This window comes from Protopterus annectens, chromosome 3.part1 (assembly GCF_019279795.1).
Source record: "Protopterus annectens isolate FY-2018-M chromosome 3.part1, PAN1.0, whole genome shotgun sequence".
NCBI classification, from domain to species: domain Eukaryota; kingdom Metazoa; phylum Chordata; order Ceratodontiformes; family Protopteridae; genus Protopterus; species Protopterus annectens.
In genome coordinates this window covers 1030348009-1030372998 of record NC_056732.1, presented here as the reverse complement: position 1 = coordinate 1030372998, position 24990 = coordinate 1030348009, and the positions used below count along the sequence as shown (strand labels likewise).

The window sequence follows — 24990 nt, the reverse complement described above, 5'->3', positions numbered from 1 at the left end:
TGACAATGTGAAAGGCACAATGAATTTCTACTTGAGCAAAATTCTAAACTGTTGGAAAAGGTGGAAGACCTGGAGGGGGTAGTTCAAGGAGGAATAATACATGAATTTATGGCGTGCCAAAAAAAGAGGAGGATAAAGACATGCTACAATTTTTAAGTAACTGAATACCAAAAGCTCTGAATTTAACAGAATCCTTTTCATTTGGAATTGAGAGCAACGCCGGTCTTTGTCAAAACCTACATCTGTTGGCAAATCCTCCACTCCTTGATCCATAATAGTAACATTTTTGTCCACTCAGGACAAGGTATTGAAAACTCAATGGTCAAATCCTCCTGTCAAAATAAAAGGGAAGACCATTTGTATTGATAATGATTATACCTCCTTTATCAGCTCTAAAAGAAAATAATGTGTTCCATTAATAAAATCCCTTAAGTCCAATATCAAAGCTCAAGTATGGTTTCCAGCTAGAATAAAAATATATCTGACTGATGGTGAAAGCTCTTCAGTTCCCTACAGGAAGTGATAGATTTTATTCAAAAGAAAAATATACTGACATTGAGGAAATGGATTGGTCAGCACAAAGCTTGGCGACAAAAAAATGGAAAGTCTGTTAAAGGGGGAGTTAATAAAAAAAACTAAAGGACAAATGAATATAGGTTCATAGGTTGGTACTGGGCCATCTGCCCGAAGGCATATATTAGCCCAGCCATGTTGTACGGTTTTCACCGCCCCTTTAGTAGTTCCCTAGACCCTTGTACTAGCAGCTAGTACCCTTGGCCCCTATCTAGTAGTGCTGTTGGTGTGATCCCTGGTGTGAACTTTGTTACCCATCCACTCATCTAGGTTCCTGTTGAAGTGTGATAGTGAGGGGCTGTGTCTTATGTAGATTGGGACCCTGTTCCATAGTAAGGGAAGTCTCTGCAAGGGGAATCTATCCCTCCAGCATGTTGTATTTATTGTTGTGTTGAGGTTTATATCCCTAGAGCGTGTAGCTCGAGTAGATTTGGTTTTGCTAAAATGGAGCATGTTCAACAACATTGAACATTGGATTTATAAATCCAAAATTATACAATCACCAAACATTTTGTTTTCTAGTTATTACTTCTGGAAGTTGTTAAAAAGGTAAATGTTTTCTTTTTTCTCACCCATTCTTTTTTCTCTCCTCACTCTCCCAATTCTGTCTCTCCTTATCTTCATTATTCCACCTGTGTGCCTGCCATTCTAAGCTGGCTTAATCTATCCATCTGATGATGTTGATCTTCTTTCCATTCATCGCTGATAGGTTCGGTTCCTAGCCCTCGGAACTGAGTTGGCCTAATACCAAGCTTGCGCCAGTCAAAAACTTTTAAGCTAAGATTCTACCCACAATGCCCTTCTCCCTGTTACCTCCAATCTTGGTTGCCGTATAGCTACATTACAGCCGAGCTCTCGGGTAAGTGAAAACTTTTTGATATCCGTTAGGATTTTGTCACATTTCCTCCCGATTGTGGTTTATATTGGTAATTCTATATTTTTAATTATATTTAGACCTTTCACTCCTGCTTCTACCCGTTTAGTAAACTGTTAAGTACCATTGATTGGTGGTATGGCTTTCTCTTTCTACCATTTGTGGTATTCCTTGTATACCATCATTGGTATTTTTTCTCTCTTTCCCTTTTATCTGAGTAGTTGTGTTTTTTTTACGTATTTCTTGGATATTGTGTGTATTTAGATAGGTTTATACATAGAGCAGAGTTTAAAAAATGTTTCCTGTAGTATTCTACCTTGATTGTTGTGTGTAAATTTCATGATGTCTGATAAAAAGGGCACATCTGGTTTCAAACATTGTGCTTCTTGTAAGGGTAAACTTCCGAATAGTGACTCTCAATGATGATTGTGTTTGTTTGGGGGTTCCCCATGTTTTGGTGCAACCCCCTGTGTGATTTATCAAAGTTTGTCAGCACATTTTGAACGCGCGCAAGAAGTTGTTGATCCTGAAGGGCCTAATTAAGTCTCCCTTTTCAGAGGCTCTTTCTGTGATGGAGGTCTCACCCCTGCAATTAAGGATAAGAAAAGGTCCCATTCGGTTCCCTCTTCACCATCTGGTGACCAGGGCAAACATGTGAAACCTAAAATGCCAAAATTAGGGCAAACCTGTGAAACCTAAAGTGCCAAAATTATCTTCTGAGTATAAGTCTGCCTCATTGGCACCGACCTCTTCTGCTCCAGCTACGACAGTTACTGTGTCAGCACCAGCTTCGGCTCCTCACTATGATTACTATGACTTAGGCACTGGGTGCTACTTTGGCACAGTGCATTCCTTCGATGCATCTCTACAATTATGATTAAACCTTCTGCATCAGCTCCGAGTGCCTCTTCGGCGCCAAGCTCTTTTATGGCCCTGGTAAGTACAAATTTGCCCCCACTGCTTCCGGTCTCCAAACTTGAGACATTGTTGCCAGTAGATTCCACACGACAGACCTAATACTCTCCATCCATAGATATTTCTAGGGCAGGGGTAAAGTCCGTTCCTAGAACGACCTGAATCCCCATCGGGAGTATCCACTAGATCCACCAGGAGCCTTTCAGAACTTGATGATGTGCGTCTTGTGGACCAGCTGTTGACAACCAGGGGGATACCTACTCCTTCCAGGACCCATCTTTCTGCAGGACTTGGGTTGACTTCTCCACAGACTCCATCCTATTGTCTTCCTTTGACCATATCTGTTCCAAAGCCTTCTGCTCCGACGTCGTATTTGGAACCCCCCCCTCCCATCTCGGCACCTGTAGTCCTCTGTTCCCACTGAACTGTTCCTTCCTCACCCCCCCCCCATGATTGGGGCTGCAGGCTCCTTAGTTCATGGCATGGTTGAGTGTTTCTTTGGCTCCGTCCTTGGTTCCGAGGGTCCTGTCTGCACCGATAGACATCCTTGAAATGTTGAAACAGAGGGGTGACTGGAAGCCCATTCTTCCGAGGAGTCTGTGTTTCTGCAGACTTTCCATGCCCGCCCATCTAACTCTTGGGTGACCCCCACCTGCAGACAAGCTAGTTTAGCTCGTGGTGCAGCACGCTTGGAAGAACCCTGATTCTGTTGAGGCGATCCCTCTGAGACCTGACAAGATACTTTCTCCACCTGAAGAAAACCCACATTGGACCAGAGGTTTACCAATCGATGCTATGGTGGTGGCAGCAGCCACGAAAAAGGATCTCTCTGAAGGGAGTCCTACTGTTCACCCACCCAACAGAGTCCCGGGCCGTGGACACTTTGGGGAATTGAGTCTTTTGTTTCAGCTACCTTTGCCATATGGTCCCTGAACTACATGACACATTTTACGAGGCTCCAAAGAGACTTGATCTCTGAACTCTCTGGAACACTCACAGGGCAGGTGTCTGACGAGGTAAGGGATAAAGTTGCCTCGCAGCTCACAACCCTGAAATCAATCTCCAATTAGTCCATGAGGTTGCTCTCACATGCAACTGAAGAGGTGGCTAGAGCTATGGGTTTCAGGCATAGTTATGAGACGCCATGCCTGGATGCACCTTTGTGACTTCACGGACCCTTTTATGTCTTCCTTCCTGAATGCTCCCATCTTCTTTTTTTGGCCCAAAGGTGAAGGACACTCAAACCAGGTGTGAGCAGGACCGTAAAACCCTGTCTGCAGTAGGTCTACGTTTTACTAACCCTCAGTGTTCCTTTACCAGGAACCAGAGGTCTGGCAAAATGTGGCACAAAAAAATCTCCAGGTCCTTTCCGTGCCAAATGTGGTGATACCCCCAGGGGCAGAGGGGGTAACAATTCTGGAAAATGCCCCTACTGAGGCAGAGGGGATCCACGTAATCAGGGACCCAGGGATTCTTTCTCTGGGCAGCCTCATCAGCACTCCTGAAGAGCAGCCTGATTACTTTCCTCTTGAAGCAGTTGGGGGTTGTTTCTCTCTCTGCACCAGGCTGCCTGGCATTCAATAACCACCGATCGTTAGGTGCTGAAGATCATAACCAGAGGTTATACCATCCCCCTCATCACTTCCCCAAAGCTCCCAGCAAAACTTCCTGACGTTCCACCAAGTCAAAGGGAAAAGAAGCAGCTGTAGAAATAAACAAGCTGCATCAAAAAAGTCATCCAATTAGTCTCACCAGACCAGTGCAGATCCAGATTTTACTCTCTTCTTTTTGGTGCCAAAAAACTCAGGGCACTGGAGACCCATTCTGGATCTCAACAATTTTAACAAATCTGTTGCCCAAACCAAATTCCGGATGGCCACAGTTCAGTCCATTCTCCCTTTTCTAAGGGAAGGTGATTGGATGTGCTCAATAGATCTTGGGACGCATATTACCACATCAAAATGAACAAATGCTCCAGGAGTCGTCTTCACTTCTGGCTAGGTGCCAATCATTACCAGTTTCATGCCCTGCCATTCGGACTTATTACAGCTCCCAGTGTGTTTACAAAGAGCATGGCAGTGGTTACAGCTCATTTGAGACTACAGGGATTCCGGATGTTTCCATATTTGTACAATTGGCTTCTTACCACCCCCACCAAGCATCTTCTGGTAACAGCCCTGCAATACATCCTTTCACTGGCAAAACATTTGGGGATAACTAAACTGGGAGAAATCCAATCTTGCTCCATTCCAGAAGATAGAATTTATCAAAGCAGTCTTTGACACCCGCTCTTGTCTAGTGTTGCTCCCAGCTCAGACTTCAAAGATTGAGGCTTTAGCTCCGGATGATACTGTGTCAAAACAAAGTCTCAGCAAGAGAGGTTCTTCAGGCTCTAGGATCTATGGCAGCTTCCATACCAATAGTGCCCCTTGCGAAACTGCACATGCGAATACTTCAATGGCTTCTTCTCTCTCAGTGGTTTCCGAATTGCCACCCTGTTTTCAGATTCAGATAACCAATTTTTGCAAGCAGGACCTCCTTTGGTGGATGAGGCAAGACACAGAACTTTGGAGCCATCCATTCCAGCCCCCTCAGCCCAAAGCCACTGTGACCCCAGATGCTTCCCTGATAGGTTGTGGGGCCATTTCCAGGGAGAGGCAGTCCAAGGCTCATGATCCACATTGGAGGCCTACCTGCATATCAGCGTTCGAGAACTGAGCACTGATGTTAGCGTTGCAAGCATTCCAACTTGTTCTTCCTTCTGGAACGATTGCAATTCCATCAGACAGTATGCCAGTAGACTGGTATATCAACAAGCAAGGAGGAACAAAGTCCATTCCCCTGTGTTGAGAGGCCATGAGAATTTGGCAGTGGGCGATAGCTTCCAAGCGCTTTCTGATAGCAACGCTTATCCAGGAGTTTTCCAATTTGATTCCAGACAAGTTGAGCAGATGTATTTTCTTGCCTCACGAGTGGTCTTTCAATCCCGAAGTAGCGGCAGAAATCTTCAACTGTTGGCGCCAGCCTTGCTGCGATCTATTCGCCTCCCCATCAAACAAATGCAGCAGCTATTTTGCCCTATTCCTCCAAAGGGGGAGTCCCCGAGGGATGCTTTGATTCACGATTGGTGCATGGGACTGCCATATGCCTATCCCCCCATTCGTCTGATACCCCAATTCATAAAGAAAGCCATTCGGTTGAAATGCAAAGTGATCCTCATAGCCCCCTTTTGGCCCTGACAAGTTTGGTTCCCCTTCCTTCGCCTCATCTGTTATGTCGACAGTGGATTCTGGATCCTCTTCAGGACCTAATTTCTCACCCTCAATGGTTGAGTCATCGAACCTGTCCATTCTCAAGCTGACAGCTTGGTTTCCCACTTCCGTTAGTCGCCAGGCAGGATGATCTCACTTCACCTGTTGGTGACATTTTTCCTGCCTCTCATAAACCATCCACCAGAAGACTATATCTGGACAAATGGAAAAGATTCTCTATTTGTTCAAAGGAAAAGATGCTAGATTCGTATTTGGCCCCTAGTCACAGTGGTTTTACATTACCTGTCTAAGTTTTTCAAAGATGGAGCCACAGACTCTACCATACGAGTACATCTAGTGGCTATTTCAAACTATCATAATGGATTATATTTTACTTCCCTCATATCACTCCATGTATGTAAAACTTTTCTCAAAGGAGTTTCTTACTTTAGGCCACCAATCAGACGGCCTTTAGTGCCATTGAACCTTGCATTAGTTCTCCAGTGTTTGACTCAACCTCCCTTTGAGCCCGCAGCGAAGTGTGACCTCAAATTCTTGTTGTGGAAATACCTTTTCCTGGTAGCAATCACTTCAGCCAAACGAACTTCTGAGCTTCAGGCATTATGCACCAAAAGACCCTATCTGATCTTCCACAAGGACAGAGTATCACTCCGGACAAACCCATCTTTACTCCCCAAAATTGTTTCTGACTTTTCCATCAATCAGACTATTGACTTACAAGTATTTTTCCTGAATTTTTCTAATAAAGGGGAATACTGCTGATGACTGTACCCAAGGGTGAGAGACTGGTGATTGGAGCAGATTTCAGTGGGCATGTTGGTGAAGGGAACAGAGGGGATGAGGAAGTGATGGGGTAGGTATGGTGTTAAGCAAAGGAATGCAGAAGGTCAGATGGTAGTGGATTTTGCGAAAAGGATGGACATGGCTGTGATGAATACGTATTTTAACGAGGGAGGAACATAGGGTGACATACAAGAGTGGGGGAAGATGTTAACAGGTGGATTACATCTTATGTAGAAGGGCCAATCTGAAGGGGATTGGAGACTGTAAAGTGGTGGCAGGGGAAAGTGTAGTTAGGCAGAATAGGATGGTGGTTTGTAGGATGATATTGGTGATCAAGAAGAGGAGGATGAGTGTGAGGGCAGCACCAAGGATCAAATGGCGGAAACTGAAAAAGGGTAATTGTGAGGTGATGTTCAGGGAAGAGTTAAGACAGGCACTGGGTGGCAGTGAAGAGTTACCGAATAGCTGGGTAACTACAGCAGTGCTAGTAAGAGAGATGGCTAGAAGGGTGCTTGGTGTGACATCTGGAAAGAGGAAGGAGGACAAGGAAACCTGATGGTGGAATGAAGAAGTACAGGAGAGTATACAGAGAAAGAGATTGGTGAAGAAGAAGTGGGATGATGAAAGTAGACGAGTATAAGGAAACGAGGTGCATGGCAAAGAGAGAGGTGGCGATGGCTAAGGATAAGGCGTATGAAGAGTTGCATAGAAGGTTGGACATTAAGGAGGGAGAAAAGGACCTGTACCAATTGGCTAGACAGAGGGACCGAGCTAGTAAAGATGTGCAGCAGGTAAGGGTGATGAAGGATAATGAGGGAAACGTACTCGCAAGCGAGGAGAGTGTGTTGAGCAGATGGAGAGAGTACTTTGAGGGGTTGATGAATGAAGAGAACGAGAGGGAGAGAAGGTTGGATGATGTGCTGATAGTGAATCATGAAGTGCAGTGGATTAGCAAGGAGGAAGTAAGGATAGCTATGAAGAGGATGAAGAATGGAAAGGCTGTTGGTCCAGATGACATACCTGTGGAAGCATGGAGGTGTTTAGGTGAAATGGCAGTGGAGTTTTTAACTAGATTGTTTAATGAAATCTTGGAAAGTGAGAGGATACCTGAGGAATGGAGAAAGTGTTTTGGTACCGATTTTTAAGAATAAGGGTGATGTGCAGAGCTGTAGTAACTAAAGCGGGATTAAACTGATTAGTCACAGCATGAAGTTATGGGAAAGAGTAGTGGAAGCTAGGTTAAGTAGCGAGGTGGTGATTAGTGATCAGCAGTATGGTTTCATGCCAGGAAAGAGCACTACAGATGCGATGTTTGCTCTGAGAGTGTTGATGGAGAAGTACAGAGAAGGTCAGAAGGAGTTGCATTGTGTCTTTGTGGATTTAGAGAAAGCATATGACAGGGTGCCTAGAGAGGAGTTTTGGTATTGTATGAGGAAGTCGGAAGTGTCAGAGAAATATGTAAAAGTGGTACAGAGATATGTACGAGGGTAGTGTGACAGCGGTGAGGTCTGTGGTGGGAGTGACGGATGCGTTTAAGGTGGAGGTGGTATTATATCAAGGATCAGCTCTGAGCCCTTTCTTATTTGCAATGGTGATGGACAGGTTGACAGACAAGATCAGACAGGAGTCCCCGTGGACTATGATGTTTGCAGATGACATTGTGATCTGTAGTGAGAGTAGGGAACAGGTGGAGGAGACCCTGGAGAGGTGGAGATGTACTCTAGAGAGGAATGAAGGTCAGCAGAACTAAGACAGAATATATGTGTGTGAATGAGAGGGAGGACAGAGGAATGGTGAGGATGCAGGGAGTAGAGGTGGCAAAGGTGAATGAGTTTAAGTACTTGGGATCAACAGTTCAGAGTAATGGTGAGTGTGGAAGAGAGGTGAAGAAGGGAGTACAGGCAGGATGGAGTGGGTGAAGAAGAGTATCAGGAGTGATTTGTGACAGACGAGTACCAGTAAGAGTGAAAGAGAAGGTCTACAAGAGGGTAGTGAGACCAGCTATGTTAAACGGTTTGGAGACAGTGGCATTGACAAAAAGGCAGGAGTCTGAGCTCGACGTGGCAGAGTTGAAGATGTCAAGATTTGCACTGGGTGTGACGAGGATGGACAGGATTAGGAATAAGTATATTAGAGGGTCATCCCAGGTTGGAAGGTTTGGAGACAAAGCCAGAGAGGCAAGAGTACGTTGGTTTGGACATGTTCTGAGGAGGTATGCAGAGTATATTGGGAAAAAGATGCTAAGGATGAAGCTGCCAGGTAACAGGAAAAGAGGAAGGCATAAGATAAGGTTTATGGATGTGGTGAGAGAGGACATGCAGGCGGTTGGTGTGACAGAGCAAGATGCAGAGGACAGGAAGAAATTAAAACAGTTGATCTGCTGTGGCGACCCCTGATGGGAGCAGCCGAAAGAAGAAGACGACGACGACTGCCTACATTCCTTGGATATGCACAGACAATTGAGACTTTATTTAGACAGGACCAAAGCAACTCATAAAACTGACCAACTTTTCATTTCCTTTTCTGGGCCTAGAATGGGAAATTTGGTCTCCAAGGTCACTTTATCAAAATGGCTAAGGGACTGCATACGTTTCACTTTTTCATTTGCAAAAGTACCTATGTCACAGAATATTAAACCCATTCTACTTAGATCTATGGCAACATCTGTAGCCTTCCATTCCAGGTCTTCTATGGATATTTGTGCAGCAGCCACTTGGGCAAACCCCACACTTTTATCAATCATTACAAACTGGATGTGGTCTCCAGAGAGAGAGAGCTGCCTTCAGCTCAGTGGTACTCAGGAACATTCTTCCATAAGGACCGCCCAAGGATCACAAGCTAGCTGGGGATTCTGTCCCATCAGTGATGAATGGAAAGAAGATTAACATCAGATAAAGAAGTTATGTCTTACCATAACATTCCATCTGTGTTTATCTTCTTTCATTCATCACCTACCACCTTTCTTCCCCCGCCAAAGGCTCTTGAGGGATACTTTGGGTCCAAGTTGTGTCTTCAGACATTTGCACAGAAATGGCCTCTGCTTTGCTTGTATAACATGGGCAAACTCGATCTGAGGTAACAGGGAGAAGGGCATTGTGGGTAGAAGCTTAGCTCAAGCGTTTTTGGCTGGCATGCACTTGTTATTAGGCCGACACGGTTCCGAGGGCTCGGAACCGAACCCTTCAGTGATGAGTGAAAAGATCAACGACACAGATGGAACATTATGGTAAGACATAACTTCTTTTTTTCTCTAATTAAATTATATTTACTCCTTTTCTAAAAACTGGTGCGAGTATGATAAATGAATTAATCTGTATAATTATTGTTTTTTTTTGTGGTGTGTCTTGGAGTCTCTGGGAAATTCCTATTTATGGTAGAACTGTAGTTGGGGTGTTTTTGTGTGCGCACAGTGGTATAATCGAATAACATTCTGTTATAGTATTAACAAAGCTAAAAATATGGTTATGGTTTTTGCTGATAAATAAAATCTTGGTATATTTGTTTGCAGATGTTGAAGTGATTCTGGTGAGGTGGTGTGACTGATATTTTATGTGGATGTCTCTTTCCTTGTCTGTACTGAGTTTCTTATGATGTGCTGTGATGGGAGAGAGAAGTATGCTGTGAGGATTCATGTTAAATGGAAAAATGCAAGGAAATGTTGGTTTTAACATTCATTCTGTGTATATGTGTATTTTTATGCTTTTTTTTTTTTTTGCCCCCCCCTGGATGAAGCGCCATTGTGATACTGGCTCAAGCTTTTCTAGACTTTGTAGATGCTTGTTTCACTTCACTTTGTGTGTTGTGTGGGTCGACATTGATGGAGAGGTGCAGGCAATGTATTTCCAGTCATTTGTGATATATTTGAGTTATTTTGCCTCCTGACTGAAGTGCCGTTTTTGTGGGCTGGCTCAAGCCCTTCTGGGTTTTGAAGACACTTGTTATATTTTTTTTTCCCGCTCAATGGTTTTGAGGGAACAACTGTGAGCTAAATAGAGCTCATGCCTGCCTATAACTTCGTTGGTGTAAGTGTCGCCATATTGAAATGCAAATAGCTGATACAGGAATTAATTGGTGACCTCTGACCCCACACAGAGTGCCTGGAGTCTGGAGACAAAGCTCTTGTCAGTATAAGCTCAAGTACTATGACTTTAAAACATTATGGTCTGGCAACACTTTAAAGGGGGATAATAAAGGTAACTTAGTGAGCAAATGTGATTTACTGTAAACAAGATTACAGTTATGCATCCCAGATTACAGAACACAGGGCTAGGTATGGGGCATACCAGGTCATCAGATGTTAAGTAGTAATTTAGGAAAAATGGCCATAGTTTAAAAACTGTGCAGTCTTAGAACCCCTAAAGAAAAAAATAAGGATCAACTTACAAGTATAAACTCATTGCTTCCTAGAAAGTATAGTCATCAGGAAAGATGCCGAGTTGCTTTTTATAATGGTAAGAATAACATCAGAATAAAAGATTGGTGTGCTTCTTGTCAGGCTAACAGAAATAAATTTTAGTGAAACCATTGGTAGCTTGGAGGTTATTACTTGTAGTTAATATACTGTTTGACTTTAAACATTGCAATTAACCTGCTTCTATGCCTCCACCAACTCACATTGTAACAATATATGTAGATAGATCTATTTTAAAGCTGTGCAATAGAATCAGCAGTGCTTTCTCAGTCTCTTGTCATGAGAAATGTGAGTTTGACCTCAGGACTGCAGGTCAAGTACAGAAACCTCACAGTAAAAGAAAGTGCCATGCAGCTATGTACTGACAGCAAAACTGAAATGAAAACATTACTTCAGCCCAGCACTGTGGGAATGATATGGCACCCTTGTTTTGAACCACTGGTTTGTTTTGGGATAGTTACAAGTTTTGTAGTAATTGATGTGTTCTTTATATGTATTACCTCTGTTTTGTTAATATTGTTTATCTATTCTTCCTTTCAACTTGTGTGTTTTTTTATTGAATCTTGGGCTATGCATGAGATTAGTCCTTTTGATCAACACACTATACCAGTAAACAAGTTAATAGAAGAAAGTCTGAGGATTCATGAAAAGCATGAGCTTTTGTGCAGTTGCATTGCATGCAGCTTTTTTGTCTTAAGAGTAACTTGTAAAATACCAAGTTAGCCAACAGAGTGAGTGATCTGATCCCAGGATGCCCTTGCCCTTTTCAGACATAGTCACAGTTTATCAGAAATAACCATGTGATACAAGTCAGCTAATATCAAAATTAATGCATTATTTTTATCTGTTGAATGATAGAGTTGCTTTGTGTTGATGTGGGGGTTTCTTTGTTGCTTCATTTGGTATTTCATTACCTTAAACTTAGTAATTCACCACATCAACATGTCCCCTTGGATGCTAGGTGAGATGCTCAAAGGAACTTTGCTTTATTTTGGTGTATATTACTTCTGAATACTGTAGTGTGGACAGTGGTACCTCACTCTAGTTGTATCACATAGTCTGTTTGTAGTTTCTCTTTCCTGTCTTTGAAAACCGAAAACTTCAGCTCATGGTTAAATTTCCAGTCAAGATTATGAAGATTTATTTAATTTATTTATTTTTATTTTATTTGATATTTAGTTACTGGGGAGTCCGACTGGGTAGGAAACCCATTTTCAGTGGTGACATTTGTTACAGGATAAATATTGTATAAATGGTGTTTTCTATATTTCATAATTGCTAGATTGGGTTTATTTGTAATACATAATTCTTTGCATATCTTTGAATAACCTAATAGTATTTACATGGTTAACAAATAATTGCAGTTCATTTCCAAGACATTTAAATGAGTAACTTAGGGAATTTTACTTATTTCCTGAGGTTACTCCTCTTTATAATAGGCTAAATGTTTTTTCAGTATTCTGACATGATATTTAGTATATACTGTCCTAATTCTTTACATATTAATCATTTTGATTTATGCCACTTTTACTCAAAACTACTGGTTTGCATTTATATTCTTTTATGCTCCCCTTTTTAGTATATACATCAGGAGTTTGTAGTATCCTTTATGTCATAACATAGTTTTTTCTGACTTCCACCTATATATCCAACACTCAGTATGGGGTCACAATGTTGTGAGGCACCATCGGTAGGAAAGATTTGTTCCTCGGTTCCTTGTGACTGTTCAGGCATCAAACAAAATTATATAATGTAAGTCGTCGCCTTAAATTACCCGCATATTGCAGTCATCACGTCAGGAGTAGAATGTTACAGTTGCATAATCGTATATTAACTTAATGACTATAATGGCCTTTTGAGCCAAACTATGAATCCCATTTCTTTGACAAACTCTGGTACCCTTGATAATTTAAAGGGGCAGCAGGCCTCTATCTGAGATATAGGTACCAAAGTAAAGGTGAAATTTCTGTTACTCATATAATTTTTTAAATTGCATATGACCTGGTATACAAAGGAATTCTGCTACACTTTAAGAGGAGCCAGACCCAAAGAAGTAGAGTTTTTAGGACACATTTGACATTTATTGTTGCTCTAATTGTGAACAATGTAAAGATTTGTATCAAATTGCAAATCATCTGCTTACTTAACTACTTGGAAGCCTTTGAACCTGGAGAAGAGCATTCAGGAGTTGGATGCCAAAGAGTAATGGGCTTTGCAATGTGACATGAGGGAGCCCACTGATAACTAGTCTGAGTGGAGAGATGGTCTCCTTGATATCTTGTTAGTGAACTAAGAGACAGGTGGTGAATTTTAATCATATTTATTTTGAGGATTTATAGAAATCTGTCATAATTTACTTGCATTAATGTAAATAAATGGTTAATTATTTTCATATAAACAGATTTTTATTCTCTTTTTCATTCCTGTCAAAGTATCTTTAAATCTTAGTTTTTTTTTTTTTGCTTTATGCTTCATATTAATGTTGTTAAACACTCTGAATTGTTAGCTATGTGTTAATGATACTTTACAGTTGCATTATTCTGAGTTACAGGACTTTATAACTATTTTGTTGAAAGTTTTGATTTGATATAAGGCAGAAGCTGAAAATAATGCTTTTGGTGTTTGAGATGTGGATAGTGGGTGGTTTGATTTTAAGTACCTAATCAAATCAGGAACACATCGTTCCGCATGTGTGTCTTTGTATATATAGATTTATTTCTAAAGTCCAAAGTTAGATTATTTACTTCATCCATAACAAGTTATATTAAAGGTTGTTATAAGTCAATCTATATTAAAACCTATTACAGATGTTCTAAATATTCCTCACTCACATACTAGTATACAAGTGTTTATCTCTGAATGTCAGTGGTTGTAACAGTCACATTAAAAGAGCCAGCTTACTTAAATTTATTAAAATGCATAAAGCTCATGTAATATTTTACAAGAGACTCGCCTACAAAAAAAACAAGATTTAGAGAAAATGTCATTTAATGGTTATTCAATTCTTGCTGACTCTTGTTTTAAAAATAAAAGGAGTGGAATGCTGTGTTTGGTGGTGTTAGACATTAATTAGAAATGTTACACTTATTCTTATTGGATACCTGGATTGGGAACCAGATTTGTAAAAAAACATATGGACACCATAACTTTATATGCTCAAGGGGGAATCATTTTAGCTGGAAATTTTAATTGTTTATCAGATAGATACTTCCAAAATCAGTAATCCGAAATTAACAGCTCAATCCAAGAAACTGAATCAGTGTCTTTACCTCAATGAATCTCAGAGATATGTATGATCTAAGAATGATGAATTCCCTTAACTATACCCATTATTCCTTAGGATTTGGTACCCAAACAAATATAGATAATGTCTTCATCTTGAATAACTTTTACTCCAAGCTAAATGAAGTATTAATAACATCATGTCCTCTTTCTGATAATAATGCCCTTACTTTCAGCCTTAGTTTAAGAAATGATGATATTTTTTTTTTGGCAAAGAATTATGGCATATAAAACAAAAATTAAAGGTTTTAAAGACTGGGTTTTGAAGGAAATAAATACATTCTTAGAGTTTAATATTGGTTAAGTAGTGGCCACATACTGTGGGGTGAATTAAAAGCATACCTTTAAGGTAGAATAAAAGAGTTAGTATCTTCTAAAAAAAGAAAGATATAAGGAATTAGAATTACAAACTAAAATCGATAAATTAAAATCAAAATTAAAACCTAATGACAAGACCACACACAGGATTATCAAATCTGAACCAAAAATATTTAGAAGTATTAAATCACAAAGTTGCAATAAACCTGGAAAGACTTAAGCTACAGTCCTATACTATAAATCCTAAACATTTACATAAGCTGGCTATTGGGTCTAAACAAATGAATAATTTAAATTGTATTAATGAAATTCAGTATACAATCAACGCCAAAAACTGATTTAAAAGGTATATTAGAAGTATTTAAAATGTATTATAAATCAATTAATGATAAAAATATTTCATTAGAAAATGATTCTATAATAGACAAATGTCTTCAAAAAAAGTCACAAATTAAATGTCAAAACAAGATGCTAGATAAGCCAGTATCATTATTGGAATTAAAAGATCAAATTAAAAACCTAAAAAGTAACTAAGCCCCTGGTCTGGATGGAATAATTCCAGAAATATGCAAACTTTTCCCGGCTTCAACATTAAAAATTCTGTTAAATACATTTGCTATGATTAAAAATGAATCAGTGATGCCCCCTTCTTGGAAATATTCCCTGATTTCCCTCCATTTTAAAACAAGGTAAAAACTCACAGTTATGTTCTTCCTATCAGCCTATTTCTTTGTTAAACATTGATGACAAAATATTTGTCTATATTGGCTAAGAGATTGAATAACATATTACTAAGTTTAATAAATTATGATCAAACAGGTTTCATATTACGTAGAAATGTTCAAGATGATAAATTATCCCTAACTGACATTGCTAATAAATCTAAAAAGCAACTTTCTGTTATTAGCCTAGATATTGATAAAGCCTTTGACTCTATTAGCTGGTCATATCTATACAAAATCCTTATAGGTTATAATTTTTCTTTAAATTTTATTAATTTGATATCAAAATTATAAAATGGTTCTCAAGCATTTTTTAAAATCAGAGCGTGCTTATCATCAAGGTACAAAACAAGGCTGCCTACTGTCACCATTATTGTTTGCTCTGTCAAAAGAACCTTTCACTACTTGTATAAGAAATGATACTAACATAAAAATATTTTCTTTAAATAGTGAACATTGCTCAAAAATTCAATTGTTTGCTGATCACATCCTTTTAACAAGCGAGGACATAGATTCTTCTATACATCGCATATCCGAATTAATACATGTCTTTTGGGAGAATCTGTTGCCTAACATTTAATTCAAAACAAAACTGAAACACTATTAATCAATAAGAGGATTAATAAGAATTTGCAAGACTATAATAATTTTAACTGGGAAAACAAAATATTACAATATTTAGGGATTACTATAAAAACAACTTGGAAAGACACAGTACTTTTAAACTACACTAATTTATTAAATACTATATCCAGTTAATCAGTAACTGGCACAAACTGTTCTTTACCATGGAGGGCAGGCTTACATTATTAAAAATGGTTATATCACCAAAAATTTTATTCTTTACACAATCCCTTATCTTAATTCCTCCCAAATATTTTTTAAGCAAATAAATACTATATTAAGTTTCTCTGGTTCCCTCAAAAAAAATAGAATAGCTTACAATTGGCATGTATGGGGATGGGATAACAATGGAATCATGTTTCCCAATATTGAACTATATTCAAAATCTACTGTTAGCACAGTATTACACTGGCTAAACACCACTTATACATCAAGTTGGAAACAGCTACATGAAATCCATTTAGTATCTAGTACTAGTTATGAAACACAAATAAATGCCTTATTAGGCATTAGTAAAGTATACTGAGTATTGTGAGATTACTGTTTATATAATAAGTTTAATCACTTATGGTATGAATCAAATATTTAGTATCTTTAAAGGTATAATAGAAAGTAATTACTGTGTTAAGCAGTTATTTTTTGTGATATTTCCCATTGCGTACACTTGATTGTTTACTGTACTTTAAGTAAAATGTTAAGCTTTAAAGATAATAACTTAAATTTTTGGTATCAATTTCTTAAAATTTTGGTGTCAATTTCTAGACTATAATAAAATTCAGTAAATTTCCTGTTGGTTAGATATAATAAACAGGATAATTGGTTATCCGTACAAACTCAACAACAGTTTATTGAGAACAAAGTGAAAATATCAAATTCACAAACCGCCACTACTCCAAAACTGTTACAACTCAATGTGTAATAACTTTATGGGCATTGAAAATAAATTGTGCATATCATTTATCTATAAAATTCTACGTGATGAATTTCTACCTTTTGATTTAGCTCTTAGGGATTACTGTACAAAAATGAACAAAGAATCCTTTTTCAGAGGATAAACAAAACTTGTCTTTCGGCTTTTCCCGGTTAGAGGTCGCCACAGTGGAACTCAGGTCCCACTAATGATTGGCAGTAGATTTTCACGAATGCCAAGGTGCCAGCTCGACGTCCGTCAATGAAGGCATGCCCATTTACGCATGCTATCTATAAATAGAACCACCTCTGCTCTATACTGGAAGTTGATTACATGGAAATTTCTTCATAGAAGTTTCTTCACACCCTATAAAATGGCTATTATTTTTAAGAGTAAAGAAATAAAATGGAGATATGATGAAAAGTTAGAGGCTAATTGGGTTCACATGTTTGAGTGTAGAGCTATTTTACAATACTGGATTGATTTCAGATATTTTGAAAGTTTTGTGGTAAGACAGTTGTCATATCACTGATTCCTTGTTTAATACTCCTATTCCAAATGTGATTCTAAAACATCAAATTTTTCATCTTTGGTCATAGTTGGCCATTGCGAGGAAAGCGATTATATTGAATTGGAAGAATAAACAAGACCTTCAGTTTATTGATTTTATAAGATTAGCTAAATGCGTGTGTAAAAAAGAAATGGAAACTATTCTCACAAGAACATCTAATGTAACTCATAAGACTAGCTTGGCAGAAATTTCAAGTTTTATTGGACAAATATGGTGTATATAATTTAAACTGATCTTTGCTATGGATGATTGTATATAGTTATAAATAGTTGATTACTTTGTTTTTCTTTTTCATGTTCTAATTGCTTGAAATGTTTGTTTTGATTGATTTTAATTGAAAAACCAAATAAAATTTAAAAAGTTATATAAAAAATCAGGAAAAATATAAGGCTCTTTATTTGTGATTGAGTAATACAGCCACAAAACAACATGTTTGACATATTCACCACTGTATAATGAAGTTTTGTAATTATACTTATTCTAGGGTCTTCCTCTAGTTGGTCTGCTTTGTATCAGTGCAGTACTCTGAACCTTTTCAGAGAATTGAAAGAAATGTAAAGCCTGACATTTGGATTGTTGTTCCATTGGAGGCAATATGAAAAAGCAAGATGTTGATTTAGGTTGAAGGGTTGCATTTTATAATTCATTTATATTTATACATAGTCTACTGCTAAGGAAATTAAGATGTTTGTTAAATATTTCCTTTTCTTTATATAGGAATCATTCTCATTAGTTCTCGTTCTTCGTATGTTTCTCGTTTCCTCTTTTGTAAATACTAATATGAAATATCTAATTTAAGCCATTATTGGAAAAAGTGTTCTTATACTTGACTTCTGAAAGCATCTCTCAGACATAGCTGTTTCTCTCAAGTGTTTTTTTTTTTTTTTTTGCTGTTGTAAACTACAGTTAGCAACACAGAAGATGTATAAGCCATTAAAACTTGCTGCTTGCATTAAGACACTGTTAGGAAGTTTAGGAAAATAGCTTTAAGGAAGGAAAACCCCAAGCAAATGTAGACCTGTATTTTCCGGAAAGTAAATTTTGGGAAGGGGACTCCCAGCAGTTTAACCTATTTTTCTCTTGGGGGGGGGGGTTAATGCCACAATGAGTGGCATGAGCACTTCAGATTAATTACTTCACTACATGAGTACGGATATGTGTACATGCTCACTAGAGGACAGTTTTGCTTATTTATATGTGCAGAAACATCCTTCACGTGAAAAGGATAGTTACCCAGCAGAGTTAATTAGGAACAGTAAGAAATATTGTTAAATAAGTTTAGTGTATATAATACTGTTTATTCATTGCACAGTCATGAATGAAGCAAGAGTCATCCAGTCTTGGAAAATTTTACTTACCTGGATTTTGTCCCTGGGGTAAACCACTTTGATTATGGACAAATCCTGCTTCCTCAACTAGTCAGCCAAGGATTATTAGTCTATTATGCAAACACAGTCTATCTGTTTGGTAATTGTGTAAGTGTGTGCTGATGAACAATTATTTGAATTTTAGCTGTTTTTCTTTTGCTGTTGCTTATTTCAGACATTTTATAAAACTGATTATATCACTGGTTCTCTTTTTTTTCTCCCCTTTTATACAGCATTTTAACTGTTTTGGTGCAGCCTTTGGGTCCACAGTATGAAGTTAAACTGAAAAGTGAGATTCTCAAAACTGACATACCTACACTGGCAACCACACAGGAAGTACCTCCAGTTCTATCCAATAGGCAGTTTTTGGCATGGGGAGGAGTTGCCATGAACCTTGCAGTGTAAGTTCATTGTGAATATTGCTGTTGCTGCTGCTTGCAGTTGTCATTATGATTGTTGTGAATGGTAAACCGATGTGTAAATGACCATGTTGTGTGTTAGGCATTTTTGGTGTTGGGGGATGTACTCTCTCTTAAACATGGCGCAATAGTAGCTTTATATACCACCACAGTAGAGCATGAAAGTCTATATTTTATTGCTGATGCACAGAGATAAAATGAGAGTTTGCTAAATTTAATCTAGCTTTGTTAGTTTATGTAAACTCTGATTTTAGTTAGAAAACATTGAAGTTTCTCAAGTGGTATACATTTTTTTATAAACTGCATACCACTTGGGTCATTATAATCTCTGACTTAATGAAAGAATGTACTTTCAGTTTAAGGGTGTGCACACTTAAGCAACTAGCTTATTGCACATTTTTTTATATATTTTTCCCCTAACAGATTTGTTTGTTTTTCAATTGAATTGTACAGGTTATAGGTCACATTAAAGGTGGGAAAGTTTTGAAATGATTTATTGTTCTCATTTTTTTATATCACAAAAAACTGGCATTTTAACAGGGGTGTGTGCACTTTTTATATCCACTGTGTGTGTGTGTATAGATATATATATATATATATCTCCCTGAACTGTGTATAAAATGAATGGGACTAAAGTATTGTCACTGCTTGTATCTCTTTATTCCATCAGTTATAGGCTTGCTAGGGCTGATTGATTTTTTTATACAAGTGTATTTAATAAAATCTACATTGCAAGTATAGGAACTAACAAGAAAAAATTGTTGGCAAATGTAAAGATGGGTAAGATCAGAATTGTTGGAATTTCGTTTCATAATAGATCAAGAGGATGGTGGAATCCTGTTGCATTAAAATGTAAGAAATCTGATTCTCTGTTCCAAAAATAATTTGGACAGGTGGGTGGGTGATGGAATATATGATCCTATGCTAGTAGGTTACAAACTCTTAAAACACGTTTTTAGGGATCAAGTTTGAAACATTCAGCATATCCATTTGTTTCTCAGTTTTTGTTTTCTTTGTTTACTTTCTCCCCCACTTATCTTCACCTGCCGTAACAGATTCATGTTTAATCTTTGCAGTTACATGCTTCATTTTATCTTGTCTCCATAAGTATGGGTGTTGCTGAACCAAATACGTGTGTGGGTACAAAATTTACCACTGTCGCTTATATTTTTTTATCATTAATTTTATATCACAAAAAGACTTGAAATGCTCTGTGTTCCACAGTGCCAAAGTATCAAAAAATATATATATATATGTGTATATATATATATCTGCAAATAAAACTTTTTCTTGATTACGATTTCAGTTATATCCTTGAATTTGGGAATCCTTTATTTTCTTTGCCAATGGCTCTAAATATAAAGCAAATAAAGGGGAAAAGAGGACACTCAGCTTGGTTCTTCTGATCAGCTTGTCAGAAGTGATCCATCTCTCCTTGATTATTGCTTCAGACCCTGTGTGTCAGAGAATTCAAATACTTCCATTGCCCTACTCATAAAACTCCCAGCTGGCCCTATCTATCACTTTCTTTGCATCAACACCCACCAACAACAATAGCAGTATTTTTTATATTCTGCTTCCCTCTGGATCATCTGAGTTTTAGTGCTGCTAAATGTTTTCCTCCCTTATAAAACTGCATTGATCCATACCTATCATTTTTGGTAACACCTTTAATAATTGTGTTGGGTAATACAGAAGTAAACATTTTTAAACTATAGTTTAAAATTTAAATGGGTCTGTATCAAGATGGGTCTGAAGGGCCTTTACCATTTGAGTAATACAGCCACACAGCTTTCTACCAAGATGCCCTGTGATGACCCACAACTGGACCAGTAATCAAGGAGCCTCAATCCTCACCATTAACACCTGTGGGGGAGGTTCACTGTGAGGATGGCAAGTACACTCACAGTATTTCTAGATGCAGCTCTCTGCATCAAGTGCAGTTTCCCTTGAGTGTACACATACCACAGTCAGTCCAGGGCTGGTTTTTCCCTCTTCCTCCAGATTCTCAATAAAACTCAAAAATAAAACAAAAACGGAACCAATGAGTATTACTTGGTGCCAATAACCAAACCAAAGTAAGAGAAAATAGAATAAAGGCACCAAATATCATGGCTGAGAAATAAAAATACAACTTGAATACAGAGAACACAGTAATCGCTTTCACGATATCACAAATCGCTTCTTCAGACTGAATTAATTACCATGTCATCCCATCAATTTATTGCACCAAAAAGCTAATTAACAGTCCTTTAGACCATTTAAAGTGGCCAACAACAAAAAATAAGGATCAAATATGATATATGTAATATATATTTGTGTCATAAAAATACACATAAAAATAAAGAAATCACTATGTATACATATAAATGCACTCCATTATAAAATGGAATAAAAAAGACTCCGTGCTTTAGAGGCCGTCCCTTAAGAAAGGGTTTAAGTGAAGTAGTAGCATTAAGGCCCGGTGGTTTATCTGCATGAAAGTACAGTATCCATTTCTGTTCAGCAATTTCAGTTACATTCTTAATGTCACCCCCTCTAACACCTGTATTAATTAATTCTAAAACCATAAATTTAAAACTGTGCTCGGTACCAAAACAAAGAACATGTTGTGCTAACGCATTATTTTCCTTGCAATTCCTTATGTCCCTGTAATTTTCCAATATTCTGTCCTTAAGAGGGCGATTCATTTTACCAATATAAAACATGCTACAAATGGTATAAAAACAGAAACGCACTAGGTTACTAGTCTTAGTCAGCATAGAAATTCAATACTGTTTTGAAGTTCACAGAAGGGTGACTATAAAAAGCACCTGTATGAATATATTTACATGCTAGACAGTTTCCTATATGTGTAGATACCCAGCCTATATGAAGGCAATCTTTCTGTATGTCTATGTACATTACAACATAAATGCCTTTTTAGTGCCCTCTTGTTCTTGAAGGTGAAGTGTGACTTTATCTATGACGTCTTTTAACTCATCTGATATATTAAGAATATTCCAGTTATTTCTGATGGTATCGCAAAGGGGATCATTATTGCTAGAAAAAGAAATAGGGAACCTAGAGAACATTTTTCTCTGGGTGGTATTAGGTGAAGTCTGTTATCTTTCAACCACCCTCTCACCGAAAAAAGGTTTACATTTATTCTGCCTCTCATTACATGCTATAGCAATACAGGAGTCAGTCTCATGTTCTTTATATCTCCTACACAAAAATATCAGATTGCAATTCATTTAAGGCTATTTGCAACTGTTGATCATCATCATATAGCTACATAATCCTAAAAAACTTGTCCCTTCATTACATTTAGTGGAATGTGTCTAGTGCACATACTTTCCCTATGTAGCAAATTGTTACTACGAACAGATTTTCTGTGTAGACTTGTCTTCACCTTCTGGCATTCAACCTTATTGACAGTAACATCTAAAAAGTCAATTTAGTCTAAGGAGTATACATATGTAAATCTAAGAAAATCTGTAGAATTTCCCAGATAAGTAATAAAACTTTCTAACCTATCAAGTGTTACCCCCCCATAGAAAGAACATGTCATCCACAAATCGTACATACCATAGATGATGATCAGAAATTTCATTAGCAGATAGTATATAGTCCTTTTCCCATTTAGCAGGTGAAAGGTTGGCATAGCTATTGGCACAAGCTTGTGCCCATAGCCACGCTAACCCTCTGCACAAAGAATTCTTTCCCAAATACATTGTTTTCTAAGATTATTTTAAGTAATGTACAAATCAAACTAACTTTCTCATTTGTAAAAGAAAGATGTTCACTAAGAATCATTTTGATATTCTCGATACCCCAGTCATTAGAAATCACGGTGAAAAGAGAGTCTATATCTAGTGTCACCAACCAGTAGTCATGATCCAGATTTCTAGTAGCCATATTTATTTTCTCCAAAAAGTATTTAGTATCTCTAAGCATTATTTCATGACCCTCTAGTAGTGGATGTAAGTTCTTTTCCACAAATATGGAAAGGGGTTTTGTCACCCACCCCCCCCACCAAATACAGTTGGACGCTTTGGTGGACATACTAGATTTTTATGTATTTTTGGTAGGCCGTATATCATAGGAGCCAGTGTATGCTTTACTTCAAAATATTTAAAAAGACTTTCAGAAGTCATACTCAACATTAACATGTCAAACACACAAAAAGAATCCTTTTCAATAATAGCATTCACAGCAATTTTAGACACATTTGAATATGTATTAAGATCAAGAAGTTTTTTCATTTGCATAATATATAGCTCTTTGTCCAAAATTACTATTCCCCCACCCTTATCAGCCTGTTTGATAACAATAGACTGCATGTTCTTAAGTTTGATCACCGCATTATATTAATCAGTGTTCATACTAAAAAATATTAAATATCATGAAAGCGCTTACTGTGTTCTCTGTATTAAAGTCGTGTTTACATTATATATATATATATATATATATATATATATATATATATATATATATATATATATATACACACACATATATATACATAGATATATATGTGTGTGTGTATATATATATATATATATATATATATATATATACACACACACATATATATATATACGTATATATATGTATATATATATATATATATATATATATATATGTGTGTGTATATATATATATATATATACATATATATATATATATATATATATATATATATATACACATATATACATATATATATTAAACTCTAAACTTCTATACGAAAGAAACAGAAATAAAAAAACAAAACTAACTGAAAGGATTCACACTGAAGCCAAACTGTTGATTAGCGCTTTCATCCTTTAATGTGTGTAAGGACTTCTTCAGATCTAACAAATAAAACTCAGAAACAGTTTAAATAGGGTGCACTTCTACGTCATAAAGTAATTAAAACAGCTTGGTGAAAAAAAACTAAGAAACAGACCAATAGTAAACCTTAAAAGAAACAGCCAATGTACATACTACATTTTTCTGTAACTGTAAAGCATTAGTAGTATAAAAAGATGCATGAAACAAGCAATGAAAAGTAATTAGTAGTGTCGAATAAACCAGTCACTACATTGCTTTAACAACCAGTAACTAAGAACAAGTTCAAAACAATCAGCCAATGTACATATTGCCTTTTTCTGTTAATACAAAGCATCAATAGGGTAAAAAAGCATGCACAAAATAACTACTCAAAAATAATTTGTAGTGTAGAGTGAACTAATCACAACATTGCTTGAACAACAAATAACTAAGAAGCAGCTCCAAATTGAACAAATATATATATATGTATATACGTATATATATATATATATACATACATATACATACACAATTACATATACATACGCTTAATATATATATACACACACACACACACATACACACATACACATACACACACACACACATACACACATACAAAGACACACACACACACATACACACACACACACATACATACACACACACACATATACATACACACACACATGAGACACAAGAGACATGAGAGAGAGACACACACAGAGAGAGAGACAGGCAGAGACAGAGACACAAGAGAGACAGAGAGAGGCAGAGAGAGACAGAGACACAGACACACAGACAGAGAGAGAGACACACACACACAAGAGACAGACACAGGCACACACAAAAAGAGAGAGAGAGAGAGAGGCACACACAGAGACACACACACAGGCAGAGAGACAGAGACACAGCAGGAGAGAGACACAGACACACACACAGAGAGAGAGAGACACACACAGAGACACACACACACAGAGAGAGAGAGAGAGAGAGAGAGACACAGAGAGACACACAGGAGAGAGAGAGACACACAGGAGAGAGACACACAGGCAGGCAGAGAGGCACACAGAGAGAGACACAGAGAGAGAGAGAGAGAGGAAAAGAGAAAAGAGAGAGAGAGAGAGAGAGAGACATATAAAGAGAGAGAGG

At 37.6% G+C, this 24990-nt stretch overlaps 1 protein-coding gene across 1 annotated transcript in view; it reads left to right on the top strand.

The window, feature by feature from the left end:
• The window catches only part of LOC122797744, a 1403591-nt gene that overhangs the window by 338768 nt on the left and 1039833 nt on the right, over positions 1–24990 (top strand). Inside the window, exon 9 of the mRNA XM_044066269.1 lies at positions 18856–19023. Within this exon, the coding sequence (XP_043922204.1) occupies positions 18856–19023 (168 nt within the window). The remainder of the gene's footprint in view (positions 1–18855; positions 19024–24990) is intronic.